General features: G+C 43.7%; 2 protein-coding genes across 4 annotated transcripts in view; one reads left to right on the top strand and one right to left on the bottom strand.

Moving 5' to 3' along the window:
- LOC115201547 (F-box only protein 11) overlaps positions 1-17363 on the top strand; it is a 34449-nt gene extending 17086 nt beyond the window's left edge. The window contains exons 2-21 of one of the 3 annotated variants that reach the window (XM_029765263.1): positions 2251-2381; positions 2941-3022; positions 3338-3479; positions 5314-5443; positions 8608-8691; positions 8951-9083; positions 9374-9480; positions 9768-9879; positions 10231-10337; positions 10447-10584; positions 12048-12265; positions 12434-12614; positions 13070-13192; positions 13321-13406; positions 13591-13667; positions 13931-14185; positions 14541-14648; positions 14824-14932; positions 15228-15326; positions 15629-17363. In XM_029765263.1, the coding sequence (XP_029621123.1) occupies positions 2251-2381; positions 2941-3022; positions 3338-3479; positions 5314-5443; positions 8608-8691; positions 8951-9083; positions 9374-9480; positions 9768-9879; positions 10231-10337; positions 10447-10584; positions 12048-12265; positions 12434-12614; positions 13070-13192; positions 13321-13406; positions 13591-13667; positions 13931-14185; positions 14541-14648; positions 14824-14932; positions 15228-15326; positions 15629-15758 (2552 nt within the window). In that variant the 3' untranslated portion in view covers positions 15759-17363. Of the gene's footprint in view, positions 1-2250; positions 2382-2940; positions 3023-3334; positions 3480-5313; positions 5444-8607; positions 8692-8950; positions 9084-9373; positions 9481-9767; positions 9880-10230; positions 10338-10446; positions 10585-12047; positions 12266-12433; positions 12615-13069; positions 13193-13320; positions 13407-13590; positions 13668-13930; positions 14186-14540; positions 14649-14823; positions 14933-15227; positions 15327-15628 lie in introns of those variants that run through there. The other 2 variants (XM_029765262.1, XM_029765264.1) reach the window with 2 other exon arrangements.
- A 197-nt stretch (positions 17364-17560) lies between these two features.
- Positions 17561-26320, bottom strand: part of msh6 (mutS homolog 6 (E. coli)) — a 34217-nt gene continuing 25457 nt past the window's right edge. The window contains exons 15-20 of the mRNA XM_029765260.1: positions 23876-24165; positions 23473-23590; positions 23037-23126; positions 22600-22754; positions 21095-21297; positions 17561-17880 (exon numbers count right to left, since the gene is read on the bottom strand). Of these exons, the coding sequence (XP_029621120.1) occupies positions 17799-17880; positions 21095-21297; positions 22600-22754; positions 23037-23126; positions 23473-23590; positions 23876-24165 (938 nt within the window). The 3' untranslated portion in view covers positions 17561-17798. The remainder of the gene's footprint in view (positions 17881-21094; positions 21298-22599; positions 22755-23036; positions 23127-23472; positions 23591-23875; positions 24166-26320) is intronic.

Raw genomic sequence — 26320 nt, 5'->3', positions numbered from 1 at the left:
AAGGGTAAGTCAGATCTGTGGAAGACATTTGACTTAGTTGTGGAAGCTACTGGAGATCCAGATAAAGGAGGGTATAGGATCACGCATCCTGAGAGTATTATGTGTGCCCGAACAGTTGCTGTTAGATTACAATATATATTTTTTGGAACAGTGTAAAGAACACTAAATAAGTGTATCAGAGAGTCTGTTTTAACGTAAAAAAAATATATATATATATATATCACCCTTTTATTACAGCAGTATAAAAACGGTTGCATGCATTCGTGAATTGCGTTTGATTTATTGTTTAGGCAAATTATTCAAAGCTCCATATTTGTTTAATTTTTAAACTACAATCCTTGATTGCATTTCAAAGCATGGATGGATGAATGAATGATTGATATTGTTGCCAATATATTGAAATATAGGCCTAATTAAGTTACGGAATTAAGACTAAACAGGACGCGCTCTTAGGCCTACAGCTCGATGGTGGTTATACAAGGATGCTATATTAAGCCTACTGATAACAACATTACATTATTATAATGATGATTATAATAATAACAATAAGAAGAGGGTATAGGAGCGAGAGCTGCGTGCATATTGTGCCAAACAGATGTTAGATTACAGTTATTTTTCTGCCTGTTTGGAACAGTGTAAACAACACTGAATAAATTATAAGTAATACCAGTCTGTTCTAATGTAAAACATTTTTAAAGCCTTTATTACAGCATAGCAAAGATAATACAGCATAGCAAAGATTAGAAACAGCTCAATCTGTGAAATTGCTTTATCTGACATTTGCTGTTGCATGAGGCTTGGTGCTCATGGAATTAGTAGGATATTAAACAAACACTCAAACAGGCAACAGAAGCAGGATCTGTAATATTTATGTAGATATATATATATAGGGATGATTTATAAAGCCAGGCATATTTAACAGTTGGGTTATTGATTATAGACCTAATTAAGTTGGTTTCTTCTCTCCTCACTTTTCTTAGACAATTAGGCTAAGGCAAGGGCTGTTTACTCATCTCTGCCGCTGCTGCCTCCGCCACATTGTTCTCAATCTCAATATGCTGTTTAACTTTGCTATTATGCACATAGCAACATAGGGAAAGGCGCAAATTCTACGGTGCGCTGAAGATCGTTTCAGAACCGTGGACAGCGACCGTATCCAATGGGAGAGTGCATTTGTTCTAAAATAATATTAGATTTATTAGTGTTGCACCATAATTTTTTAATATAATATAACCATATACAATTTCAGTATCACGTCTTAGTGGTGGACTGTGCCATCCACGTGGCCTCCGCAATGGATTAGTTCACTCAGTCAGGCGCGAATCAGAGTGGTGTCTTGTGCAACATAAAAAAATGAATACAAATAATTGCGACTGGTCGACTAAATGGGGTCAGCCCTACATCACACATATTCTAAGTGATTTCAATGGGTCTTTCTCCATTCTGATTGTTTTATACTAATCAATTCAACCAAAAACAATTTTCATTTGAGGTAATTTCCACACTGCCACATAGGGCTGCACGATATGGGCAAACAACCTAGGCATTCTTTTTTACCAAATGTTGCAATTGCGATTGACTTGCGATTTAGAGTAAAACACTTTGGTGAACTGTTGGAATCATGGAAATAGAATGATTATTCTAAATCTATAGTTCTTTGAATACAGTGTTTGACATGACAACGAATTAAAATGCCAGGGAACAGTTATTGTGATAGGGTAGGAAGCAGTGTTTCCTAGGGGACCTTGGACTACATGAAATGTTTTCTCTTAGCTACTTCATGTAGCTAACGTTCATTCTTCACGTATTCCGCTTTTATTTAGAAGATACTGACTGGAATGAAGATGAATACTCTGCTGTCAGTCAGCTATCTGAGAGGCATGCTGACTTCTAGAAGTACAACTCTACTCCGTGAAAGATTTTAGCATTGTGCAAAGGAAATGTAGCTCACTGCTGTGCAGCCGGTAACATTTCTACTTGTCGTAGCTTAAGCTAAGAGGGCTTTGACTGTCTTCCTCTCGTCCAGATGAGGACGTCCCTGCAGATACGGTTGTTTTGACTGTGTCCTCTCTTCCTCTCCAGATGAGGACGTCCCTGCAGATATGGTTGTTTTGACTGTGTCCTCTCTTCCTCTCCAGATGAGGACGTCCCTGCAGATATGGTTGTTTTGACTGTGTCCTCTCTTCCTCTCCAGATGAGGACGTCCCTGCAGATATGGTTGTTTTGACTGTGTCCTCTCTTCCTCTCCAGATGAGGACGTCCCTGCAGATATGGTTGCAGAAGAATCCGGTCCAGGAGCTCAGAATAGTCCGTACCAACTTAGAAGAAAGTCTCTACTTCCCAAGAGAACAGCAGCGTGTCCAGCAAAGACTAACATGGAGGTGAGTCATTAGAATGGGATGTGTCCCAAATGGCTCCCTATATAGTGCACTATGCCCCGGTCAAAAGCAGTGCACCATATAGATAGACATATGTTATGTAAAACAAACATGATGCCTCTGACATGTAGAATAATGAATAATTTTATCTCTACTCATGACATTTCTATCTGTTTGCCTGCTGAACATGGATCTGCCATAATGAATCAGCTAGCTCACTTAACTCGGGCTGTTGAGTGCCACTGGTTATAAAGACATATTGCAGACATTATAACCTAGACTGTTGAGCAATATCAGTGGGAAATGCATTCCACCCACAATGGTGTCTTCTTTAGCATGTCGTCCTTTCACCCACGGGCTGAATTTGATAATTCATCTGTCCTCTTTGCATAATTGATTAGTATTTCACTAGCGGTAGTGATTAATTGAAGAATTTGATTTATTAAAAACAATGCTGAAATATTGATACGGTCGTTTTAAGCAGATGACCACTGTCTGTTCTATCAAAACGTGTCAAAGCTATCAAGGCTTATAACAATCTGTTTTACATTTTTATGAGCAGGGTGCTTCCACTTCAGCCACAGAAGACTTTGGCCATCGGGCAAAACGTGCCAGAGTGTCAGGAAAGTCTCAAGAGTTACCAGGTAAAATAATACTTTGATCTTAGACTTTTTGTTGAATTTTGATGTATTAGAATCACTGTCCTGTCACTTCTCACCTCTGGCTAATCTTACAAAAATCTTTAAAAGACAACAATGACATACACAATGCAGTAAAACCAGAGACAAAGGTTTTGGAGAGTTGTTGAAGATGTTGGTTAACATGTTATGAGAATTAGAGGTAAAAAATGCCCCTACTCTCTGTGTTGGACCTTGTTTCTGTCCAGCTCCTGTTATTACTTTGATGTGTGAAAACCTCCATTAATAAAGTGTCCATCTCGTTGCTTTCACCACTAGCAGCGCCTGCGGAGCACTACCTCGAGGAGAAGCTGCCAGACGAGGTGGTTCTGAAGATCTTCTCCTACTTGCTGGAGCAGGACCTGTGTCGCGCAGCATGTGTCTGCAAACGCTTCAGTGAACTGGCCAATGATCCCATCCTCTGGTGAGTGGCTGTTTCGGCTGTCCCTGTGTCTCTGTCTGGTTGGCTGTCTGTTTCAAATCAAATTGTATTTGTCACATGCGCAGAATACAACCAGTGTAGACCTTAGCATGAAATGCTTACTTACAAGCCCTTAACCAACTTTGCAGTTCAATAAATAGTTAAGACAATATTTACTAAATAAACAAAAAAATGTAATATAAAGTAACACAATAAAATAACAATGAGGCTATATACAGGGGGTACCGGTACCGAGTCAATGTGCGGGGGTACAGGTTAGTCGAGATAATTTGTACACGTAAGTAGGGAATGACTATGCATAGATAATAAACAGCGAGTAGCAGCAGTGTAAAAATGGGCGGAGGGGAGGGGTCAATGTAAATAGTCCGGTGGCCATTTGAGTAATTGTTCACCAGTCTTATGGCTTGGGGGTAGAAGCTGTTAAGGAGCCTTTTGGACCTAGACTTGGCGTTCTGGTACCGCTTGCCGTGCGGTAGCAGAGATAACAATCTATGACTTGGGTGACTGGAGTCTCTGACAATTTTTGGGGCCTTCCTCTGACACCGCCTAGTATATAGGTCCTGCATGGCAGGACACTTGGCCCCAGTGATGTACTGGGCCATACGCACTACCCTCTGTAGCGCCTTATGGTCGGATGCTGAGCAGTTGCCATACCAGGCGGTGATGCAACTATTCAGGAATCTCTCAATGGTGCAGCTATAGAACTTTTTGAGGATCTGGGGACCCATGCCAAATCTCTTCAGTCTCCTGAGGGGAAAAAGGTGTTGTCGTGCCCTCTTCATGACTGTCTTGGTGTGTTTGGACTATGGTAGTTTGGTGGTGATGTGGACAGCAAGGAACTTGAAACTCTCGACCCGCTCCACTTCAGCCCTGTCGATGTTAATGGGGGCCTGTTCGGCCCTCCTTTTCCTGTAGTCCACGATCATCTCCTTTGTCTTGCTCACATTGAGGGAGAGGTTGTTGTCCTGGCACCACACTGCCAGGTCTCTGACCTCCCTATAGGCTGTCTCATCATTGTCGGTGATCAGGCCTACTACTGTTGTGTTGTCAGCAAACTTAATGATGGTGTTGGAGTCGTGCTTGGCCACGCAGTCGTGGGTGAACAGGGAGTACAGGTGGGGACTGAGCACGCATGTTGTGGGTCAGTGTGGCAGATGTGTTGTTGCCTACCCTTGCCACCTGGGGGCGGCCCGTCAGGAAGTCCAGGATCCATTTGCAGAAAGAGGTGTTTAGTCCCAAGTTCCTTAGCTTAGTGATGAGCTTTGAGGCACTATGGTGTTGAACACTGAGCTGTAGTCAATGAATAGCATTCTCACATAGGTGTTATTTTTGTCCAGATGGGAAAGGGCAGTGTGGATTGAGATTGTGCCATCTGTGGATCTGTTGGGGCGTTATGCGATTTGTAGTGGATCTAAGGTTTCCGGGATGATGGTGTTGAAGTGAGCCATGACCAGCCTTGTTTGACTGGTTGTGTGTGTCTGGATGGAGAGACACACTGCCATGTGTTCTGTCTGGATGGATGGTGAGACCATAGCAATAGAATGGACATCCCCATTCAAGTCCCTCCCGCATCCCTTTCCCTCCCGCACCACTCAGTTAATCAGCAGTTTCATCAAGCCGATGCACAGAATCTATTCTTGATCACATAGTGAGTTGTCAATTTGGATGCAAGGTGATTTGTAGACCAGTGATTCTGTACAGTCTGACTGCAATGGTCCAATCTGGAACACGCACCATGTCCCCCCCCCCCGAGTGTTGTCACATGAAGTAACCCTGTCTGATGGTGTCTGTCTGTGTGCCTTGCTTTGCTTCACAGGAAGAGGCTGTACATGGATGTGTTTGAGTACACGCGTCCCATGATGCACCCTGAGGCGGGGAAGTTCTTCCAGATTAACCCAGAGGAGTACGAGCAGCCCAACCCGTGGAAGGAGAGCTTTCAGCAGCTGGTAGGACTATGACCTCTATACCCTCACTGTTACCGCTCACCTCTGATCTCAGGACAGTGATTGTTTACAGTTACCTCTGACCTCTACCCTCACTGTCGTCACTTACCTCTGACTTCTGTAAACTCACACTGTACTCTGACCTCTGTAAACCTTCACTGTCCTAACTTTTACTGTTACTCAACCATATACAGTCCATTTGGAAAGTATTCAGACCCCACGTCTGTAGCCATGAAGTGCTTTGAAAGGCTGGTCATGGCTCACATCAACACCATTATCCCAAAAACTATAGACCCACTCCAATTTGGATACCGCCCCAACAGATGATGCAATCTCGATTGCACTCCACACTGCCCTTTCCCACCTGGACAAAAGGAACATCTACGTGAGAATGCTATTCATTGACTACAGCTCAGCGTTCAACACCGTATTGCCCTCAAAGCTCATCACTAAGCTAAGGACTCTGAAACTAAACACCTCCCTCTGCAACTGGTTCCTGGACTTCCTGACGGGCCACCCCCAGGTGGTAAGGGTAGGTAACAACACATCTGCCACACTGATCCTCAACACGGGCCCCTCAGGGGTGCGTGCTCAGTCCCCTCCTGTACTATCTGTTCACCCATGACTGCATGGCCAGGCACGACTCCAACACCATCATTAAGTTTGCCAACGACAAAACAGTGGTAGGCCTGATCACCGACAACAATAAGACAGCCTATAGGGAGGAGGAAAAAGACCTGGCAGTGTGGTGCCAGGATAACATCCTCTCTCTCAACGTGGTCAAGACAAAGGAGATGATTGTGGACTACAGAAAAAGAGGAGCGAGCACGCCCCCATTTTCATCGATGGTGCTGTAGTGGAGAAGGTTGAGAGTTTCAAGTTCCTTGGTGTCTACATCACGAACATACTGTCATGGTCCAAACACACCAAGACAGATGTGAAAAGATTTGTCACGGGTCCTCAGATCTTCAAAGTTCTATAGCTGCACCACCAGCATCCTGACTGGTTGCATCACCGCCTGGTATGGCAACTGCTTGGCCTCCGACCGCAAGGCACTACAGAGGGTAGTGCGTATGGCCCAGTACATCACTAGGGCCAAGCTTCCTGCCATCCAGGACCTCTATACCAGGCGGTGTCAGAGGAAGGCCCCAAAAATTGCCAAAGACTCTAGCCACCCTAGTCATAGACTGCTCTCTGCTACTTCATGGCAAGCAGTACCGGAGTGCCAAGTCTAGGTCCAAAAGGCTTCTTAACAGCTTCTACCCCCAATCCATAAGACTCCTGAACAGCTAATCAACTGGCTACCTGGACTATTTGCATTGTCCCCATCCCCATTTTTACGCTGATGCTACTCTGTTTATTATTCATGCATAGTCACTTTACCTCTACCTACATGTACATATTACTTCAATTACCTGGACTAACCGGTGCCCCTGCACATTGACTCTGTAACGGTATCCCCTGTATATTGCCTCGCTACTGTTATTTTATTGTTGCTCCTTAGTTATTTTTTATTTTATCTATTTATTTTTTACTTCAGTATATTTTTGTAAATACTTTCTTAACTAACAATACAGTTAAGAAAAAAAGTGTTAAGGGCTTGTAAGTAAGCATTTCACTGTAAGGTGAATTTCTGTATTTGGCGCATGTGACAAATACAAATTGATTTGTTACAGCTTTATTCTAAAATGGATTTAAAAAAAATCCTCATCAATCACAATACCCCATAATGACAAAGCAAAAAGTTTGTACATTTGCAAATTTATTCAAAATAAAAAGCTGATATCACATTTTACTCAGTACCTTGTTGAAGCACCTTTGGCAGTGACTTCAGCCTCGAGTCTTTTGGGGTATGATGCTACAAGCTTGGCACAACTGTATTTGGGGAGTTTCTCCCATTCTTCTCTGCAGATCCTCTCAAGCTCTGTCAGGTTGGATGGGGAGCGTCGCTGCACAGCTATTTTCAGGTCTCTCCAGAGATGTTCAAGTCCGGGCTTTGGCTGGGCCAATCAAGGACATTCAGAGACTTGTCCCAAAGCCACACCTGCGTTGTCTTGTCTGTGTACTTAAGGTCATTGTCCTGTTGGAAGGGGAACCTTCACCCCAGTCTGAGGTCCTGAGCGCTCTGGAGCAGGTTTTCATCAAGGATCTCTCTGTACTGACTAGTCTCCCAGTCCCTGCCGCTGAAAAACATCCCCACAGCATGACGCTAGAGGAGTGGCTTCCGTCTGGCCACTCTACCATAAAGGCCTGATTGGTGGAGTGCTGCAGAGATGGTTGTCCTTCTGGAAGGTTCTCCCATCTCCACAGAGGGACTCTGGAGCGCTGTCAGAGTGACCATCGGGCTCTTGGTCACCTCCCTGATCAAGGCCCTTCTCCGATTGCTCAGTTTATCTGGGTGGCCAGCTCTTGGAAGAGTCTTGATGGTTCCTAACTTCTTCCATTTAAGAATGCTGGAGGCCACTGTGTTCTTGGGGACCTTCAATGTTGCAGAAATGTTTTGGTACCCTTCCCCAGATCTGAGGCCTCGACACAATCCTGTCTCAGAGTTCTATGGACAATTCCTTCAACCTCATGGCTTGGTTTTTGCTCTGACATTCACCGTCAACTGTGGGACCATATATAGACAGGTGTGTGCCTTTCCAAATCATGTCCAATCAATTGAATTTACCACAGGAGGACTCCAATCAACTTGTAGAAACATCTCAAGGATACTCAATGGAAACAGGATGCACCTGACCTCAATTTCGAGTCTCATAGGAAAGGGTCTGAATACTTATGTAAATAAGGTATTTGAGTTTTTTAAATTTGTAGTACATTTGCAAAAACATCTAAACTTTGTCATTTTGGAGTATTGTGTGTAGATTGAGGGAAATTGTGTATTTAATCCATTTTAGAATAAGGCTGTAACAAAATGTGGAAAAAGTGAAGGGGTCTGAATACTTTCTGAATGCATTGTAGATACTGCTGCTGCTGCTAAAACGTACTGTCAATAGTTTGTACAGATGTATGCATGCAAGAACAGAGTCTCAGTAATTCTATGGCGCAAGTAGTCCCAGTGGAATCTAATATCACTTGAGGTTGCTGTGATTCTAGAAGGAATCTCACCATAAGTATTACTGTGTTATAATAGCAATGGCTGGATTCGTTTTCTTTGTTGCTTTCAGTATAAAGGAGCACACGTGAAGACAGGCTTCGCAGAACACTTCTACAGTAATCCTGCCAGATACAAAGGAAGAGAGAACATGCTTGTAAGAGTTTGTTTGTTTCAGAGAGTTTAAGGGCCAGTTTCCTTGACACAGATTGAGCCTAGTCCTGTACTAAAATGCACACTGAATGAAGAATCTCAATTTATATAGGCCTAACTGTTTAGTTTAGGACTAGGCTTCTTAATCTGGGAAACTAGCCCAGAGAGTTCTGTTTGTTTTAAGGTTGTTATTGAGTGATTGGTCATCATGTGTTCACTGTGACTTGGCTTTAACACACTTCTCTGTTCTGCCTCTTCCTCAGTACTATGACACCATAGAGGATGCACTGGGGGGTGTTCAGGAGGCCCACTTTGACGGCCTCATATTCGTCCACTCTGGGGTCTACACTGACGAGTGGATCTACATAGAGTCACCCATCACAATGATCGGAGCTGGTACGTATTCATTATTGAGTTGACCTACTGTCTGTTCGTTGTCTATCTGTACCAGTGGTTCCCAAGCTTTTTTGGTTACTGTACCACCAAATACATTTTGCTCTGCTTGTAGGCCTGTGGTCTCAGGAGTCTTCTCAAGTACCCCCTGTGGATAGGCCAAGTACCCCCACTGAGTTATACCACTTGATCTGTTAACTAGGTTAATTGATTGTCATTGCTGGACACTTTTAGCCCGACGTTGTCTTTCTAACCTCGCCCTTTTAATCCTAGCGACGGTCATTTTTCAACAGCACCTGGTAAAGTAGCGGACAAAGTGATCATTGAGAACACCAGGGACTCCACATTTGTCTTCATGGAGGGCTCAGAGGACGCATACGTTGGCTACATGACCATCAAGGTGAGATATTATCCATGACTTATGTAATATGACTCTAGCCTAGCTGACTGTTTGTGTATGCCTGAACTCTGTACATTAGTGGTCCACATGTCATTGTAAATACAGCTGGTCTAAAACAAAAGGCAGTCTTGACATATCAGTTGTGGTTGTTAGTCATATGTTATGAATATGACTCATATCTTAGTAATATAATATATGCCATTTAGCAGAAGCTTTTATCCTGACGTTTGTAATGTCTTAGTCATGTAATTAACTTGTCTAACTCCCGTATGTTTGTGGTCCTTTAGTTTAATCCTGACGATAAGTCTGCCCAGCACCACAACGCCCACCACTGTCTGGAGATTACAGTCAACTGCAGCCCCAGCATTGACCACTGCATCATACGCAGCACTTGCACTGGTACCTTACAACACAATGTCTTCATCTCCCCACAGACCTACATGCCTTTCATAAAACATTGTATTAGCCTCTCAGACCTACTTAGTGCAGTCTAATTATGGGGAATTGATTGATTTTGTTATTTATAGGGCCTTTTCATTTTTGATTGCATTTTGACTCCCAAATGCATAATAATTATCATAGCGCATAGGCTTCTACTCTTTAAAGTAATGCTGGAGCTATGCTAGCTATTTTCAGTGTCTTCAACACATTCAATTGAGACAGTGGGTATCTGTCTGAGAAGTCTAACGTAGTTGATTCACGTGGCTCTAAGCATGCTGACCTTGCTGGCTCAACACTTGCTTGTTTCAGTGGGCTCAGCGGTCTGTGTGAGCGGCCAGGGAGCTTGTCCCACCATCAAACACTGCAACATCAGCGACTGTGAGAACGTGGGGCTTTACATTACCGACCATGCACAGGTAGGTAATGCAAACACACACACACCTCTCTCTTTCCTTATGGCACTTGATAACTCAAATAATCCCTTTTCCAAGATTCTGCTGTGAAACTGAAACTCTGTGTTTCCAGGGTATCTATGAGGACAACGAGATCTCCAACAACGCTCTGGCTGGGATCTGGGTGAAAAACCATGGCAACCCAATCATCAGACGGAACCACATCCACCATGGCAGAGACGTGGGCGTCTTCACTTTCGACCACGGCATGGTGAGATGACTCTCCATATTGGTCTGGTCTCTATTGGTCTGGTCTGGCTACCACTGAGATGACACTCCATATTGGTCTGGTCTCTATTGGTCTGGTCTGGCTACCACTGAGATGACACTCCATATTGGTCTGGTCTCTATTGGTCTGGTCTGGCTACCACTGAGATGACACTCCATATTGGTCTGGCCTCTGTTGGTCTGGTCTGGCTACTACTGAGATGACACTCCATATTGGTCTGGTCTGGCTACCACTGAGATGACACTCCATATTGGTCTGGCCTCTATTGGTCTGGTCTGGCTACCACTGAGATGACACTCCATATTGGTCTGGCTACCACTGAGATGACACTCCATATTGGTCTGGCCTCTATTGGTCTGGTCTGGCTACCACTGCGATGACACTCCATATTGGTCTGGTCTGGCTACCACTGAGATGACACTCCATATTGGTCTGGCCTCTATTGGTCTGGTCTGGCTACCACTGAGATGACACTCCATATTGGTCTGGCCTCTGTTGGTCTGGTCTGGCTACCACTGAGATGACACTCCATATTGGTCTGGTCTCTATTGGTCTGGTCTGGCTACCACTGAGATGACACGCCATATTGGTCTGGCCTCTGTTGGTCTGGTCTGGCTACCACTGAGATGACACTCCATATTGGTCTGGCCTCTGTTGGTCTGGTCTGGCTACCACTGAGATGACACTCCATATTGGTCTGGTCTGGCTACCACTGAGATGACACTCCATATTGGTCTGGTCTCTATTGGTCTGGTCTGGCTACCACTGAGATGACACTCCATATTGGTCTGGTCTCTATTGGTCTGGTCTGGCTACCACTGAGATGACACTCCATATTGGTCCATTGTGGCCAACTCATTGTCTACTGTAGTGACTTAAGGCGCCATCTCAATTCATCTTACCTCCACCTCTTGCATCCTCTCACCTATTGCAAGAGAAAGTCCAAGGTTTCTCCCCTCTGACCTTCTCCAATGTGTTTTGAGGAGGAGAGGATGCGAGGTAACAAGAAAAGAAGAATTGAGGAAGAACCTTAGTGTACTGTAGAACCTGTCTGCAGCCGTTTCTTCTTCTTAAAGAGAAGTGTTGGCTAGCAGTTTAATCCATGTGTAGGTTTTAGAGACGCACAGCTGATGTTAGTTACATAAGCCCTAATCCACAGCTTTTCCCTTTTAAAAACATGTAAATGTGTTCCTACTCACACTGTAGCTTAGTTACATAAGGCATCGGATTGAGGTAATTTTCTCAAGAGGAAAGAACCGTTTAGCACCTTGCTCTTCTGAAACGTATTAGAGAAGGTCCAAGGTTCCTCCCCACTGACCATCTTCTCCAATGCTTTTGGAAAAGGAGGCAAGGGGAGAGGATGCAACGAATCGAGAAAATCTGAATTGAGAAAGAGCCTTGGCATTCTGATTATTTTGACTGACTGTGACTGTCACCCCCTGCAGGGCTACTTTGAGAGCTGCAACATCCACAGGAACCGCATAGCTGGCTTTGAGGTGAAGGCGTACGCCAACCCCACGGTGGTGCGCTGTGAGATCCACCACGGACAGACGGGAGGGATCTACGTGCACGAGAAGGGCCGAGGGCAGTTCATCGAGAACAAGATCTATGCAAACAACTTTGCTGGAGTGTGGATCACCTCCAATAGTGATCCTACAATAAGGTTAGCGGGGTTTTAAAGTCAAACACTTTCTCTCTCTCTCCCCCCTCTCTTTCCCTCTTTCTATATCGCTCGCTTTGTTGTCTGTTATACAACCCATATTAAGTTAAATTGATTCTGATGTGTAAATGGATACTCTGATGAAATTTTTCCATGTTGTGTCAATCACAGGGGCAACGCTATCTTCAACGGTAACCAGGGCGGAGTTTACATATTCGGTGATGGGCGAGGCCTCATCGAGGGGAATGATATCTACGGTAACGCCTTGGCAGGGATCCAGATCAGGACGAACAGCTGCCCCATCGTACGACACAACAAGATCCACGACGGACAGCACGGGGGCATCTATGTGGTAAGTAGGGCTTTCTTATAACTTTTTTTTTTGTGTGTATTTAAAGAAAACATGTAGTCAAATGTGTAGCAAATACTTATGAGACTTATAGCTGTGGTTTATTTGCAATCCTTTAGCATCTGTAACTACTAGCCCACCTTATTAGTGTCTGAAAATAAAATGCTCTTAAACGCTAGGCAGGTAGCCAAGCGGCTAAGAGTGTTGGGTCAGTAACCGAAGGTTGTTGGTTTTAATCCCCGAGCCGACTAGGTGAAAAATCGGCCCATGTGCCCTTGAGCAAGGTACTTAACCCTAATTGCTCCTGTAAGTCGCTCTGGATAAGAGTGTCTGTCTGCTAAATGACGAAAATGTAAATTGATACAGAGCCATCTTGTAGTCAGTGGACTGAAAGACGGGACAGTTCTCGTTGGATAAGGGTATTAGTAATGTAATGAATCTGTGTGTCTCCCCTGTAGCATGAAAAGGGACAGGGGGTGATAGAGGAGAACGAGGTGTACAGCAACACGCTGGCAGGAGTCTGGGTGACTACAGGAAGCACACCTGTCCTCAGGAGGAACAGGATACACAGTGGGAAACAGGTACGGAGATGGCTCTATGGGCTACTCTGTTCAGATGGCTCTATGGGCTACTCATCTCTTACAGATGAATGAATGAAATTTGACAATAACCTGCAAACTAAACACTTTGCCTTGTGTGGGTCATACAGGTTGGCGTCTACTTCTACGACAACGGCCATGGAGTGCTGGAGGACAATGATATCTACAACCACATGTACTCCGGAGTTCAAATCAGGTCAGTGAGAGAGCAGGAACTCAAAATGAATGGCCAGCCATACAATGGGATCTAATGGCAACCTGTGTAGATCATGTAGTGTATGTTGTAATACATCACAGTGATATGAGCTCTTGTTATAGCACTATCAATGTTTTATTATATGCATTGACTGATTGATGGTTAATGTTTCCCACTGTAACAGAACTGGCAGCAATCCCAAAATCAGACGGAACAAGATCTGGGGAGGTCAAAATGGAGGCATTCTGGTTTACAACTCAGGTGAGAAACCAGTATCTATTATTCTGTCTTTATCCATCCCCCTCACTGCTTGATCTTGTCTGGATAGGGGTGAAGCAAGCACACGTTTTCTTCAGAATGTGTACCTGTCTACATTTTAAATTCATGTGCAGAACAGTGAAGACACCCTGGACTCACAGGTTCTGAGTGAAGTGGACCAATCAAATTCCTGTGTAATTCAGATGCTTCCTCATGAACCTTCTAACCAGGATAAATGAAAGGGAGACCTATTGGCTGTGTTTCAGGTTTGGGCTTCATCGAGGACAATGAGATCTTTGACAACGCCATGGCGGGGGTGTGGATAAAGACGGACAGCAACCCCACCCTCCGAAGGAATAAGATCCACGACGGGAGAGACGGAGGGATCTGTATATTCAACGGAGGACGAGGTTTACTGGAGGAGAACGATATATTCAGGAACGCCCAAGCAGGGGTCCTCATCAGCACCAACAGCCACCCCGTCCTGAGGAAGAACAGAATATTTGACGGCTTCGCTGCAGGTGCATTATGCAATGCTAGAAAGCAGGGTTCAATCCAGGTCGTGTTCATTAGGCACCACATAGTGGAAAGTGGAATGAAATGAGAGGGAGGGACTACCTGGATTTGTCCAATAAGAAATCCAAATGTTCTGTTTTCCATTGTGTGCCCTAATGAACACAGCCTAGCAGTATTTTGCTTTGTATCCTTTTGATTAATAGTAGACAAAGAGTGGGGCCCAATCCAAAATGTGGAAGTTTCACCATGTTGCTTATACCAATCAAATCCTCTTGGATCTCCACAAGTGCATAGAGCTTAGGGGTCAGGCCTGAATCTCCACTTCCTCCACGCTGATCCTGACCTGTCTCTGTCCACCAGGTATTGAGATCACCAATCATGCCACGGCAACCCTGGAGGGCAATCAGATCTTCAATAACCGCTTTGGAGGTTTGTTTCTCGCATCTGGTGTCAACGTTACAATGAAAGGTAAGGACAATGTGTCACCATGATGTGATTTGTGGATGTTTTACTCCTGGAATCTAGCATTGTAGGATCTACTTACATCAGTCAGTCTTTGTCAAAATTGAATTCTCTTAAATTGCCTCTTCATTACTTTTTCTTATCTGTACCTGGACTGATCCAACTACATCTGTCTCCCCAGATAACAAAATAATGAACAATCAAGATGCCATTGAAAAAGCTGTGAGCAGAGGTCAGTGCCTGTACAAGATTTCAAGTTACACCAGCTATCCAATGCACGATTTTTACAGGTAATAATTTCTTACCCTATATATCTAACTTCTACCAGTGGGATTTTCCAGAAAGCAGGATTATTAAATTAGCCATTTAAACTTAAACAGCCACTTAACTCTTGACTTTCTGGTTGATTTCAGAACGCTATGTTCTGAAGATAACATTATTTCAAGCAATGTTGGACAGTTAGCTGGCTAACTCATTGATCCAGCTTTCTGCAACAGGCCCCAGCTGTCCACTTTAATTGATGTAACCTGGACAACTCGTTTGGCTCATCACATGTTTCCTTGTTCTGTCCCTCCGTGTGGTCAGGTGTCACACCTGTAACACAACAGACCGCAACGCCATCTGTGTGAACTGCATCAAGAAGTGCCACCAGGGGCACGACGTGGAGTTCATTAGGCATGATAGGTACGTTACTGTTCTCTTATTAATAAGACGCGCGCGCACTGTATTTTACAGCGGTACTTCATTCTAAATGACTTTGCAGATATTCAAATTATATCTGGTTCTGATGCAGAACCTCTTCCTCTTGTGCCAAATGAAATGTCACATTCAAACATATTAGTATATTGTCAGTAACTGGCTTTAATACATTTTTTTTAGTCTACAGATCCAGCTGGATATCTGCTAGTATTTCAGTGGCCAGTTGATAGTTTAGTCTTCCATGTCATTTCCAGCATAATTTTAATTTTTTTTTATCTTCGCTGTAGATTTTTCTGTGACTGTGGAGCCGGGACGTTGTCAAACCCCTGCACGCTAGCCGGAGAGCCCACGCACGACACGGACACACTGTACGACTCAGCCCCTCCTATAGAGTCCAATACGCTGCAACATAACTGAGCTGGACCCCCCCCCCCGGACCCTTCCAGGCCTTTTCCCTATATAGTGCACTACTTTTGACTCGAACCCTATGCTGGCCCTGGTCAAAAGTAGTGCACTGTAGGGAATAGGGTGCCATTTTGGACAGAGACTCCTGTTTGTTCAGCTCAGCTAACTAGTCCATCTATGGGGAGGATGAAAAATACAAACTTATAAATATCACACAATGTAAAAATTACTTTAAAAAATATGAAAAAAAATGGATGTCGCGATGGACAAAGACGAGCTGAAAGGAGACATGTGACATTTCTGCTGTGGATGCACTGACTGCCTGCACCGCTTCTCCTCCCTTTTTATTTTCCTTCCCAGCAACATGTTGATGAGGCAATGGGACTTGGTCGGTGATGAATGGGTTTTCTTATTCCCTTCATAGGGCACTACTTTTGACCAGAGCCAGCATTAGGGTCCTAGTCAAAAGTACCCTACGAAGGGAATAGGGTGCCATTTCAAATATTGACTCAGGTTGGAGAATTCATGGGAAGCATTTCAGCGGAACTGTGGATGGACGCAAGACATTTTAATGCCCCTCTCTGCCTTTCTTGGTGAAGTGGGCAAGTGAAGTCAGACTGCAGTTATTGTACAGAGCCATTGATGGTGGCATAATGGCACAGCAACGCTCAGAGCCATATGAGGAGGCAGAGCCTCGCCACACACTGCTTCTGTCTCCGGCAGCAAACCGTTGTGCTGGTATATGTATGTTACAGAAAAAGAAATTACCTAGCACTTCGGGGGTTTTTTTTAAGAAAAAAATATTTTAAATGCTTTTCTCATGTAGTTTTGTATTTTCATGCAGAAATGTTACTGTACTTGAATGTCTTTATTAAATATATATTTTTTTTGGTTATTACCCCCCCACGGACTTGGTGTAAGTGTAATGTCGCAGTATCTACATTCTTTCTGTGAAAGATAAAGCAACATTTTCTCCAGCAATGTTGACTATTTTAAGAGACTTGAGAAAAGCTGCGAAAAATACATTGGTCTTGTTAAAAGCTTTTAGAATTGATCTAGAACTGTGGCCATTTTTGTTTTGATTCTTTGAACACCCAAATACATTTGTCTGCAATATGGAGATAAGGAACCATGAATGCTTCGCTACATATTTCCTATTATTTGGACCACACTGGAGGTAAACCTCAGTATAAATTAAAGTATTAAGGGCTGGATTCAATCGGTATCTTCCGCGTTAAAATGTAAAGGACATTTCTGACTGAGCCGACCTGCAGCGTTTACCGATGACGTTGCCAAATATAGGAACATTGCCGTTAAAATTTAAATCGAGCTATAATGCGGATCCTCTGCGATACTGATTGAATCCAGCCCTAAGTCTTGACAACGCACAGCTGTCTAGTTGGTAGGGCCCAGGCTGTCCTGGTTAATAACATGGCGCTTTCTAGCCTGGTCCCAGATCCGTTTGTGCTGTCTTGCAAACGCCTCTGGTTATGTCATTTCCCATAATGACCATAGGCATTGGCACACAAACCGATCTGAGCCCAGGTTAAGGCAAATATTTTCACATTGGAGTAAAGCATTGCCAGATATCTTTCTAAAGTAAAGCACTTAAATATATAACCAGTATATGGTTTTCATTGCTTTCCCATTCATGTGTTTTGGTGACTGTGGGTTCTCAAACAGCCAGAATTGAATGCATGTACCATAACATCTAGACTTAATATATTGTGGAGTATTCAATAACCATTTTGTAGATGCTAGTGTGAATTAAAAGGGTTTAATTTCCTAGATAGAGGAAAGTGGTCATTTTTTTAAAATAAACTTTATTAGATCATAATACAGTAGTGATTTGTGATGGTGGAAAGGGAAGAACAAGAGCAAACTACAAAGAACAAAACAGGATTAAGGGATGTAAAAGGTTTTAAATGTTGCAAATAGACTGAAGACAGTTTCCTATTCTGACAGAATCATTTCTATTCTACTCGATACAACATTCAAATTAGAAATTTAACGTTCTCTTGAACAGGCCCAAAAAACGAAACTGCTTCATCTTCACAGGTTGCTGATCATCCGGACCAGCAAGGCAAACTGTGTGCTGGCTGCTGTGGGGTCTTCAGCATACAAACACAGCTTCCTGTGGAGCAAAAAGATGGAAAAATAACACTAGTTACTTGACTCGTGTGTGTGTGTGTGTGTGTGTGTGTGTGTGTGTGTGTACACAAAACATTAACACCTGCTCTTTCCCTGACAGACTGACCAGGTGAAACCTATGATCCCTTATAGATGTCACTTGTTAAATCAATGTAAACTGAACAAAAATTTAAAAAAATTACTGAGTTAAAGTTCATTAGGAAATCAGTCAATTGAAATAAATTCCACCTGACTGGGACTACAGATATGCATCTATTGGTCACAGATACCTTAACTTTTTTTTATGGTGTGGATCAGAAAACCAGTCAGTATCTGGTGTGACTGACTCAGGCAGCGAGACGTCTCCTTCGCATAGAGTTGATCAGACTGTTGATTGTGGCCTGTAGAATGTTGTCCCACTCTTCAATGGCTATGCAAAGTTGGACACTGGCGAGAACTGGAACACGCCGTCTTACATGTCGATCCACAGCATCCCAAATATGATCAATGGATGACATGTCCGGATGAGTATGCAGGCCATGGAAAAACAGGGACAGTTTCAGCTTCCAGAAATGATGTACAGATCCTTGCGACATTGGGCCACGCATTATCATGCTGAAACAGGTGATGTTGGCAGATGAATGGCACGAGAATGGGCCTCAGGATCTCGTCGTTGTATCTCTGTGCAATCAAATTGTCGGGATTCATCCGTGAAGAGCACACTTCTCCAGCATGCCAGCAGCCATCGAAGGTGAGCATTTGCCCACTGAAATCTGTTACGACGAACTGCAGTCAGGTTAAGACCCTGGTGAGGATGACGAGCAAAGATGAGCTTCCCCGAGACGCTTTGCAAACCCCGTTTTGTCAGGGTGGCAGGTCTCAGACAATCCCGCAGGAGAAGAAGCCGGATGGGGAGATCCTGGGTTGGCGTGGTTTCACGGTCTGCGGTTGTGAGGCCGGTTGGACATACTGCCAAATTCTCTAAAACAATCAATTCTCTGGCAACAGCTCTGATGGACATTCCTGCAGTCAGCATGCCAATTGTACCCTCCTTCAAAACTTGAGACATCTGTGGTATTGTGTTGTGTGACAAAACTGCCCATTTTAGAGTGGCCTTTTAATTGTCCCCAGCACATGATCATGCCGTTTAATCAGCTTCTTGATATGCCACACCTGTGAGGTGGATGGATTATCTTGGCAAAGGAGAAATGCTCACTAACAGGGATGTAAACAAATTTTGCCCAAGATTTGAGAGAAATAAGCTTTGTGTGTATGGAACATTTCTGGGATCTTTTATTTAAGCTCATGAAACATGGGACCAACACTTCACATGTGTTTATATTTTTTGTTCAGTGTACATGAAGGGGAGGAGACCGATTAAAAAAGGATTTTTAAGCCTTGAGACAATTAAGACATTGATTGTGTATGTGTGCCATTCAGAGACTGAATGGGCAAGCCAAGAAATGTCGGTGCGAAGCGCACCAGTTTGTCAAGAACTGCAACGCTGCTGGGTTTCCCACACAACAGTCTCCTGTATGTATTAAGAATGGTCCACCACCCAAAGGACATTCAGCCAACTTGACAACTATGGGAAGCATTGAGTCAACATGGGCCAGCAGCCTTGTGGAACGCTTTCGACACCTTGTAGAGTCCACGCCCCAACTAATTAAGGCTGTTCTGAAGGCAAAAGGTGGAGGTGCAACTCAATATTGTGTATACTCAGTTTACTTCTACATGTACAGTTGAAGTCGGAAGTTTACATACACTTAGGTTGGAGTCAAACTCGTTTTTCAACCACTCCACAAATTTCTTGTTAACATACACTAAGTTGACTGTGCCTTTAAACAGCTTGGAAAATTCCAGAAAATGATGTCATGGCTTTAGAAGCTTCTGATAGACTAATTGTTATAATTTGAGTCAATTGGAGGTGTACCTGTGGATGTATTTCAAGGCCTACCTTCAAACTCTGCCCTTTTGTTTGACATAGGAAAATCAAAAGAAATCAGCCAAGACCTCAGAAAAAAAATTGTAGACATCCACAAGTCTGGTTCATCCTTGGGATCAATTTCCAAATGCATGAAGGTACCACGTTCACCTGTACAAACAATAGTACGCAAGTATAAACACCATGGGACCACGCAGCCGTCATACCGCTCAGGAAGGAGACGCATTCTGTCTCCTAGAGATGAACGTACTTTTGTGCAAAAAGTGCAAATCAATCCCAGAACAAAAGCAAAGGACACTGTGAAGATGCTGGAGGAAACCGGTACAAAAGTATCCACAGTAAAACGAGTCCGATAATCGACATAACCTTAAAGGCTGCTCAGCAAGGAAGAAGCCACTGCTCCAAAACCACCATAAAAAAGCCAGACTACGGTTTGCAACTGCACATGGTGACAAAGATCATACTTTTTGGAGAAATGTCCTCTGGTCTGATGAAACAAAAATAGAACTATTTGGTCATAATGACCATCGTTATGTTTGGAGGAAAAAGGAGGAAGCTTGCAAGCCAAAGAACACCATCCCAACCGTGAAGCACGTGGGTGGCAGCATCATGTTGTGGGGGTGCTTTGCTGCAGGAGGGACTGGTGCACTTCACAAAATAGATGGCATCATGAGGGAGGAGAATTATGTGGATATATTGAAGCAACATCTCAAGACATCTGTCAGGAAGTTAAAGCTTTATCGCAAATGGGTCTTCCAAATGGACAATGACCCCCAGCATACTTCCAAAGTTGTGGCAAAATGGCTTAAGGACAACAAATTCAAGGTATTGGAGTGGCCCTCACAAAGCCCTGACCTCAATTCTATAGAAAATTTGTGGGCGGAACTGAAAAAGCGTGTGCGAGCAAGGAGGCCTACAAACCTGACTCAGTTACACCAGTTCTGTCAGGAGGAATGGGCCAAATTTCACCCAACTCATTGTGGGAAGCTTGTGGAAGGCTACCCAAAACGTTTGACCCAAGTTAAACAATTTAAAGGCAATGCTACCAAATACTAATTGAGTGTATGTAAACTTCTGACCCACTGGGAATGAGATGAAAGAAATAAAGCTGAAATAAATCACTCTGACATTTCACATTCTTAAAATAAATGTGACCCTAAAACAGGGAATTTTTACTGGGATTAAATGTCAGGAATTGTGAAAAACTGAGTTCATATGTATTTGGCTGTGTATGTAAACCTTCGACTTTAATTGTAACTAGTTTAACACATACTTGAAGACTCGTAGGGAAATGGTGCTCCTCTCAAACTCCTTGGCCTTCCTGTGGCCTGATTGTATAACATCCTCAGGCAGGTTGGCGAGGCGAGCAGCATTGAAACCGTAGCTTTTAGGACATGCTCCCGTGATAAACTTGTAGAGGAAGGTGATGGTCTCCTGACTAGGGTCCTCATCTCCCTCATTCTCCACCATACAGGCCTGAGGGGGACAGAGTGATGGGTTAATTGCTTGAACTTATAGAGGAAGGTGATGTCTCCTGGCTAGGGTCCTCATCTCCTTCCTTCTCCACAATACAGGCCTGATAGGGGAAGACTGACTGGTTGATTAAAGGCCCAGTGCAATCAAAATTATGTTTGCTTAATAGACTAATAGCAAAGAGTTCCAAACTGCTCTGCTAATAACAGCTAGTTTTCAGTTTTCCTCTCCGACAGTCCTAGGAAAATTGTTGCTTGAGAAAAAGTTTTGCTAAAAAGCAATTTTTGCCCATTTGAAATGGAATCTATTACAGAAGTTTTTTATCCGATTGGCGACAGTTATGCAAATATAAAAAAAACGAATCATAAAAGCTATATTAAAATGTTCCTTCCAGAGATGTTTCCACAAAATTGACTTGTTGCATTTAAAAGGATGTGCGTGATGACGTAGTGCACATACAAATTTAAATGCAAAATCTATTTTTAAGTACCAAATAAAAAAAGTAAAATGGGTTTCCTTCGCATTTTTAACTCTGATGGGTTTTCCTCAATTTCTTTTGCGTTATATAGCGAGTGTGTCCACTCTGGTACTGGCAGGTTCGCTCTAGTCTAGCCAATGAATAGTGCTATATACGTGCTGTTGGCTAGAACACATGTACAGCCTTCATGAGATTGTTATGAGATTGTTTTTTAAAAATGTTTTATTTGTCAAACGACAGCCAAGCATCGATCATCATGTGAATAGAATAAGATCCTCAATATTTATTGGAAAGGAGCATCAAGCTCCTCACCTTGCACTTTCACCACCCTGTGAAGTTCAGCATAACTGATTTAATCTGTAGCCTAAAAAACTGCATGCTCTCCCGACAAGTCATAGTGGGAGGACCACAAGATGTCATCACATACTTCGATATGATGGTTATTATCAATATTTGCGGAGAAAAGGATTTCCACCAACAATTCTTGCATAATTAATTTTACCGACACAAAAAGATCCCACATTGTCTAGAGTATGTGTTTTGTGGACATTTGGAAAGTTTCCATCAGTCCTGCCATTTGTTATCCGACATGTACTTTATTCGCATGAAAAGGTTGGCTGGAAGCCTGGTTAGAAAGGTACGTAATTGTTACACAGAATTATTTGATATGGCTATAAAACAGTCTGCAATTTGTGATTGATTGACAGAGCTGAAAATAACGTGTCCAGCTGTATAAAATCCGAAGGCACAATATTTGTCATTGAATTGTTATGTCCGTGTACTGTGTTGATGATCATTGAGCTTGCTTGTGTGTGCTGTCTCCTCACCATGTGTCCGAGCCGTACAGCAGGGTTGTTGGTGTAGTCTTCTACTAGGGAGTGGTAATGTGTGGAGAAGAGGGTCCGACAGCAGATCCTTTCCGCCAGCTCGTTCACCACAGCACTGGCTATCGCTGTGCCGTCATATGTGGCTGTGCCCCTCCCTGCAACACAACGGAGCAGTTTTTCTCACTTAAACTTTATGGACCCATTTCCCAGACACAGATTAAGCCTTTGACTTAAAAGCATGTTCTAAAGAGAATCTCCATTGATTATGCTTTTTAGTCCAGAACTAGTTCTGGGTCTGAAACTGGCCAAAGAACTATGCCTCAGAAGTGGAGGATGAACCCAAAAGCTACTAAGAGACATCTTCTTGTAGTACCCACACCATGTTGAATTCAAGACAAAGACTTAAGACAGACAAATAGATAAGAGATGTTGTTTACCCAGTTCATCCAGCAGCACCAGGGAGTGCTTGGTCCCATGGTGGAGGATACTAGCAGTCTCACTGAGCTCTACAAAGAAGGTGCTCTCCCCTGGAACACAGACCAGGGTTACATTCACTTAGTTCAGGAGGACATCTTAAGGAACTCAGGCCAGGGTTACATTCACTTAGTTCAGGAGGACATCTTAAGGAACTCCTGAGACTCGGGGGGAAAACACTTATGTATCCCAATTCTCAACCCTTATGCCCCAAGTGTGAACTTGTTCACTTCATACTTAATAGGAAAGGTTGAATAAATATGGTCAAAACTCCCAGTTGGCCATGCTTACACCAATCAAATACTTTTAAAATGCACGGGGAGCAGTGCACAAGTCCACACTTCAGAAGAATTGGGACACAACCATTCACTTTCTGGGGAGTGGGGTACGAGTCCTTACCAGCCATGATACGGTCCGATGCTCCCAAGCGGGTGAAGACTCTGTCCACAGGGGTAAAGGACAGGCTCTCAGCAGGAACATAGCAACCCAACTGGGCCAAGACCACCACCAGACCACACTGCAGGTAGAGTGACCAAGCACAGGACAAAATACACATCAGGACCAAGGAAATCCAGAATCATTTTAGTCCAGACTGTGCCAGGAACACAGAACCACCACAGATGGAAATATAACAACTTCAAGCCAACAACGACAGGAGAAGCAAAAGTACACACAGAACCTAGGTGAGGTTCAAGATCAACTGCCATTCCTGTTAAATGTTTATTTGATGTCTTTGATGTGTGATCTTGCAGCACAACCACTTTCTCTCTGGGACAAATAAAGTTGAAAGAAAAATCCATACCTGTCTCATAAGAGTTGACTTTCCTCCCATGTTAGGCCCAGTGACCAGCACGCAGGGTGCATGTCCGTTATCCTCCTGGCCCTCCTCCTCGCTGCCAGGGCAGCCAATAGCAATGTCATTAGGGATGAAGTCATCACCGAAGAAGGTTTTGGTGACACAGGGGTGGCGGGAGCCCCTCAGGTCCAGGAAGGCTGCTGATTGGCTGATGTCACCAGGAAGTAGTACTTGAGGCCGTGCCATTGGTCCTCCATCTCCCCCCTGGCTGTACCGTGTCAGACTCAGTAACACATCTACACAGGTAAAAGCAGATCCTAACTTAGTATATATAAACATGCATTTTGTTTTTGGAGATACAGTGGGGGGAAAAAGTATTTGATCCCCTGCTGATTTTGTACGTTTGCCCACTGACAAAGAAAGGATCAGTCTATAATTTTAATGGTAGGTTTATTTGAACAGTGAGAGACAGAATAACAACAAAAATATCCAGAAAAACACATATCAAAAATGTTATAAATTGATTTGCATTTTAATGAGGGAAATAAGTATTTGCCCCCCTCTCAATCAGAAAGATTTCTGGCTCCCAGGTGTCTTTTATACAGGTAACGAGCTGAGATTAGGAACACACTCTTAAAGGGAGTGCTCCTAATCTCAGTTTGTTACCTGTATAAAAGACACCTGTCCACAGAAGCAATCAATTAATCAGATTCCAAACTCTCCACCATGGCCAAGACCAAAGAGCTCTCCAAGGATGTCAGGGACAAGATTGTAGACCTACACAAGGCTGGAATGGGCTACAAGACCATCGCCAAGCAGCTTGGTGAGAAGGTGACAACATTTGGTGCGATTATTCGCAAACGGAAGAAACACAAAAGAACTGTCAATATCCCTTCGGCCTGGGGCTCCATGCAAGATCTCACCTCGTGGGGTTGCAATGATCATGAGAACGGTGAGGAATCAGCCCAGAACTACACGGGAGGATCTTGTCAATGATCTCAAAGCAGCTGGGACCATAGTCACCAAGAAAACAATTGGTAACACACTACGCCGTGAAGGACTGAAATCCTGCAGCGCCCGCAAGGTCCCCCTGCTCAAGAATTCAAATACATGCCCGTCTGAAGTTTGCCAATGAACATCTGAATGATTCAGAGGACAACTGGGTGAAAGTGTTGTGGTCAGATGAGACAAATGGAGCTCTTTGGCATCAACTCAACTCGCCGTGTTTGGAGGAGGAGGAATGCTGCCTATGACCCCAAGAACACCATCTCCACCGTCAAACATGCAGGTGGAAACATTATGCTTTGGGGGTGTTTTTCTGCACCAACTCACCAAGCTGCTTGGCAATGGTCTTGTATTCCATTCCAGCCTTGTGTAGGTCTACAATCTTGTCCCTGACATCCTTGGAGAGCTCTTTGGTCTTGGCCATGGTGGAGAGTTTGGAATCTGATTAATTGATTGCTTCTGTGGACAGGTGTCTTTTATACAGGTAACAAACTGAGATTAGGAGCACTCCCTTTAAGAGTGTGCTCCTAATCTCAGCTCGTTACCTGCATAAAAGACACCTGGGAGCCAGAAATCTTTCTGATTGAGAGGGGGTCAAATACTTATTTCCCTCATTAAAATGCAAATCAATTTATAACATTTTTGACATGCGTTTTTCTGGATTTTTGTTGTTATTCTGTCTCACTGTTCAAATTAACCTACCATTAAAATTATAGACCGATCATTTCTTTGTCAGTGGGCAAACGTACAAAATCAGCAGGGGATAATATATCCCCCCCACTGTATTTTTAGACCTTATAACTGGAACCTCCATCAGAGGCTAGTAAGCTAATTAACTACTAGCTTTTTAGTCATTGTTAGCTACTGCTAGGGGTCTTTACCTTTAGCTCAGACTCCAGCCGCTTCAGCCCGGATAATTACCTGCCAGTGTGCACAGCATGATATCAGCCCTGAGCATATCGGACTACTTTTTTTCTCTCCACTACATCACCGGATTCCTGCCGCAAGCTCTGGACCATTAAAACGGATCTTTGCAGCTAGCTAGTTGCTACCGAGTAGCAATTGTGGCTAACGCCCTTGTCCAGAAGCATGCACCAGCTAGCCTCGAGCTAGGCCCATTTCCCGGCTAGCAAACAAAGAACACCAACTACAATACTGCTCTTGCCAATTGGACTGGACCCATTGTCGACACGGAGCCCCACCAATCCATCACAACTGGTCTGCGGACGATATAGATATATATAATATATATATCCCTCAATGATGTCGCTCTCGCTGCGGGTGATTCTTTGATCCACCTCCTTTGGACACTTAAACCTCCAAACGAGCTTCACCGCCATACAACACTCCTTCCGTGGCCTCCAACTGCTCTTAAATGCAAGTAAAACCAAATGCAGGATCTTCAACTGATCGCTGCCAGCACCCGCCCGACTAGCATCACTACTC

This window comes from Salmo trutta, chromosome 10 (genome assembly GCF_901001165.1).
Source record: "Salmo trutta chromosome 10, fSalTru1.1, whole genome shotgun sequence".
NCBI classification, from domain to species: Eukaryota; Metazoa; Chordata; class Actinopteri; order Salmoniformes; family Salmonidae; genus Salmo; species Salmo trutta.
Note: the sequence above shows the minus strand (reverse complement) of the source record. Positions and strands in the feature narration are given on the sequence as shown.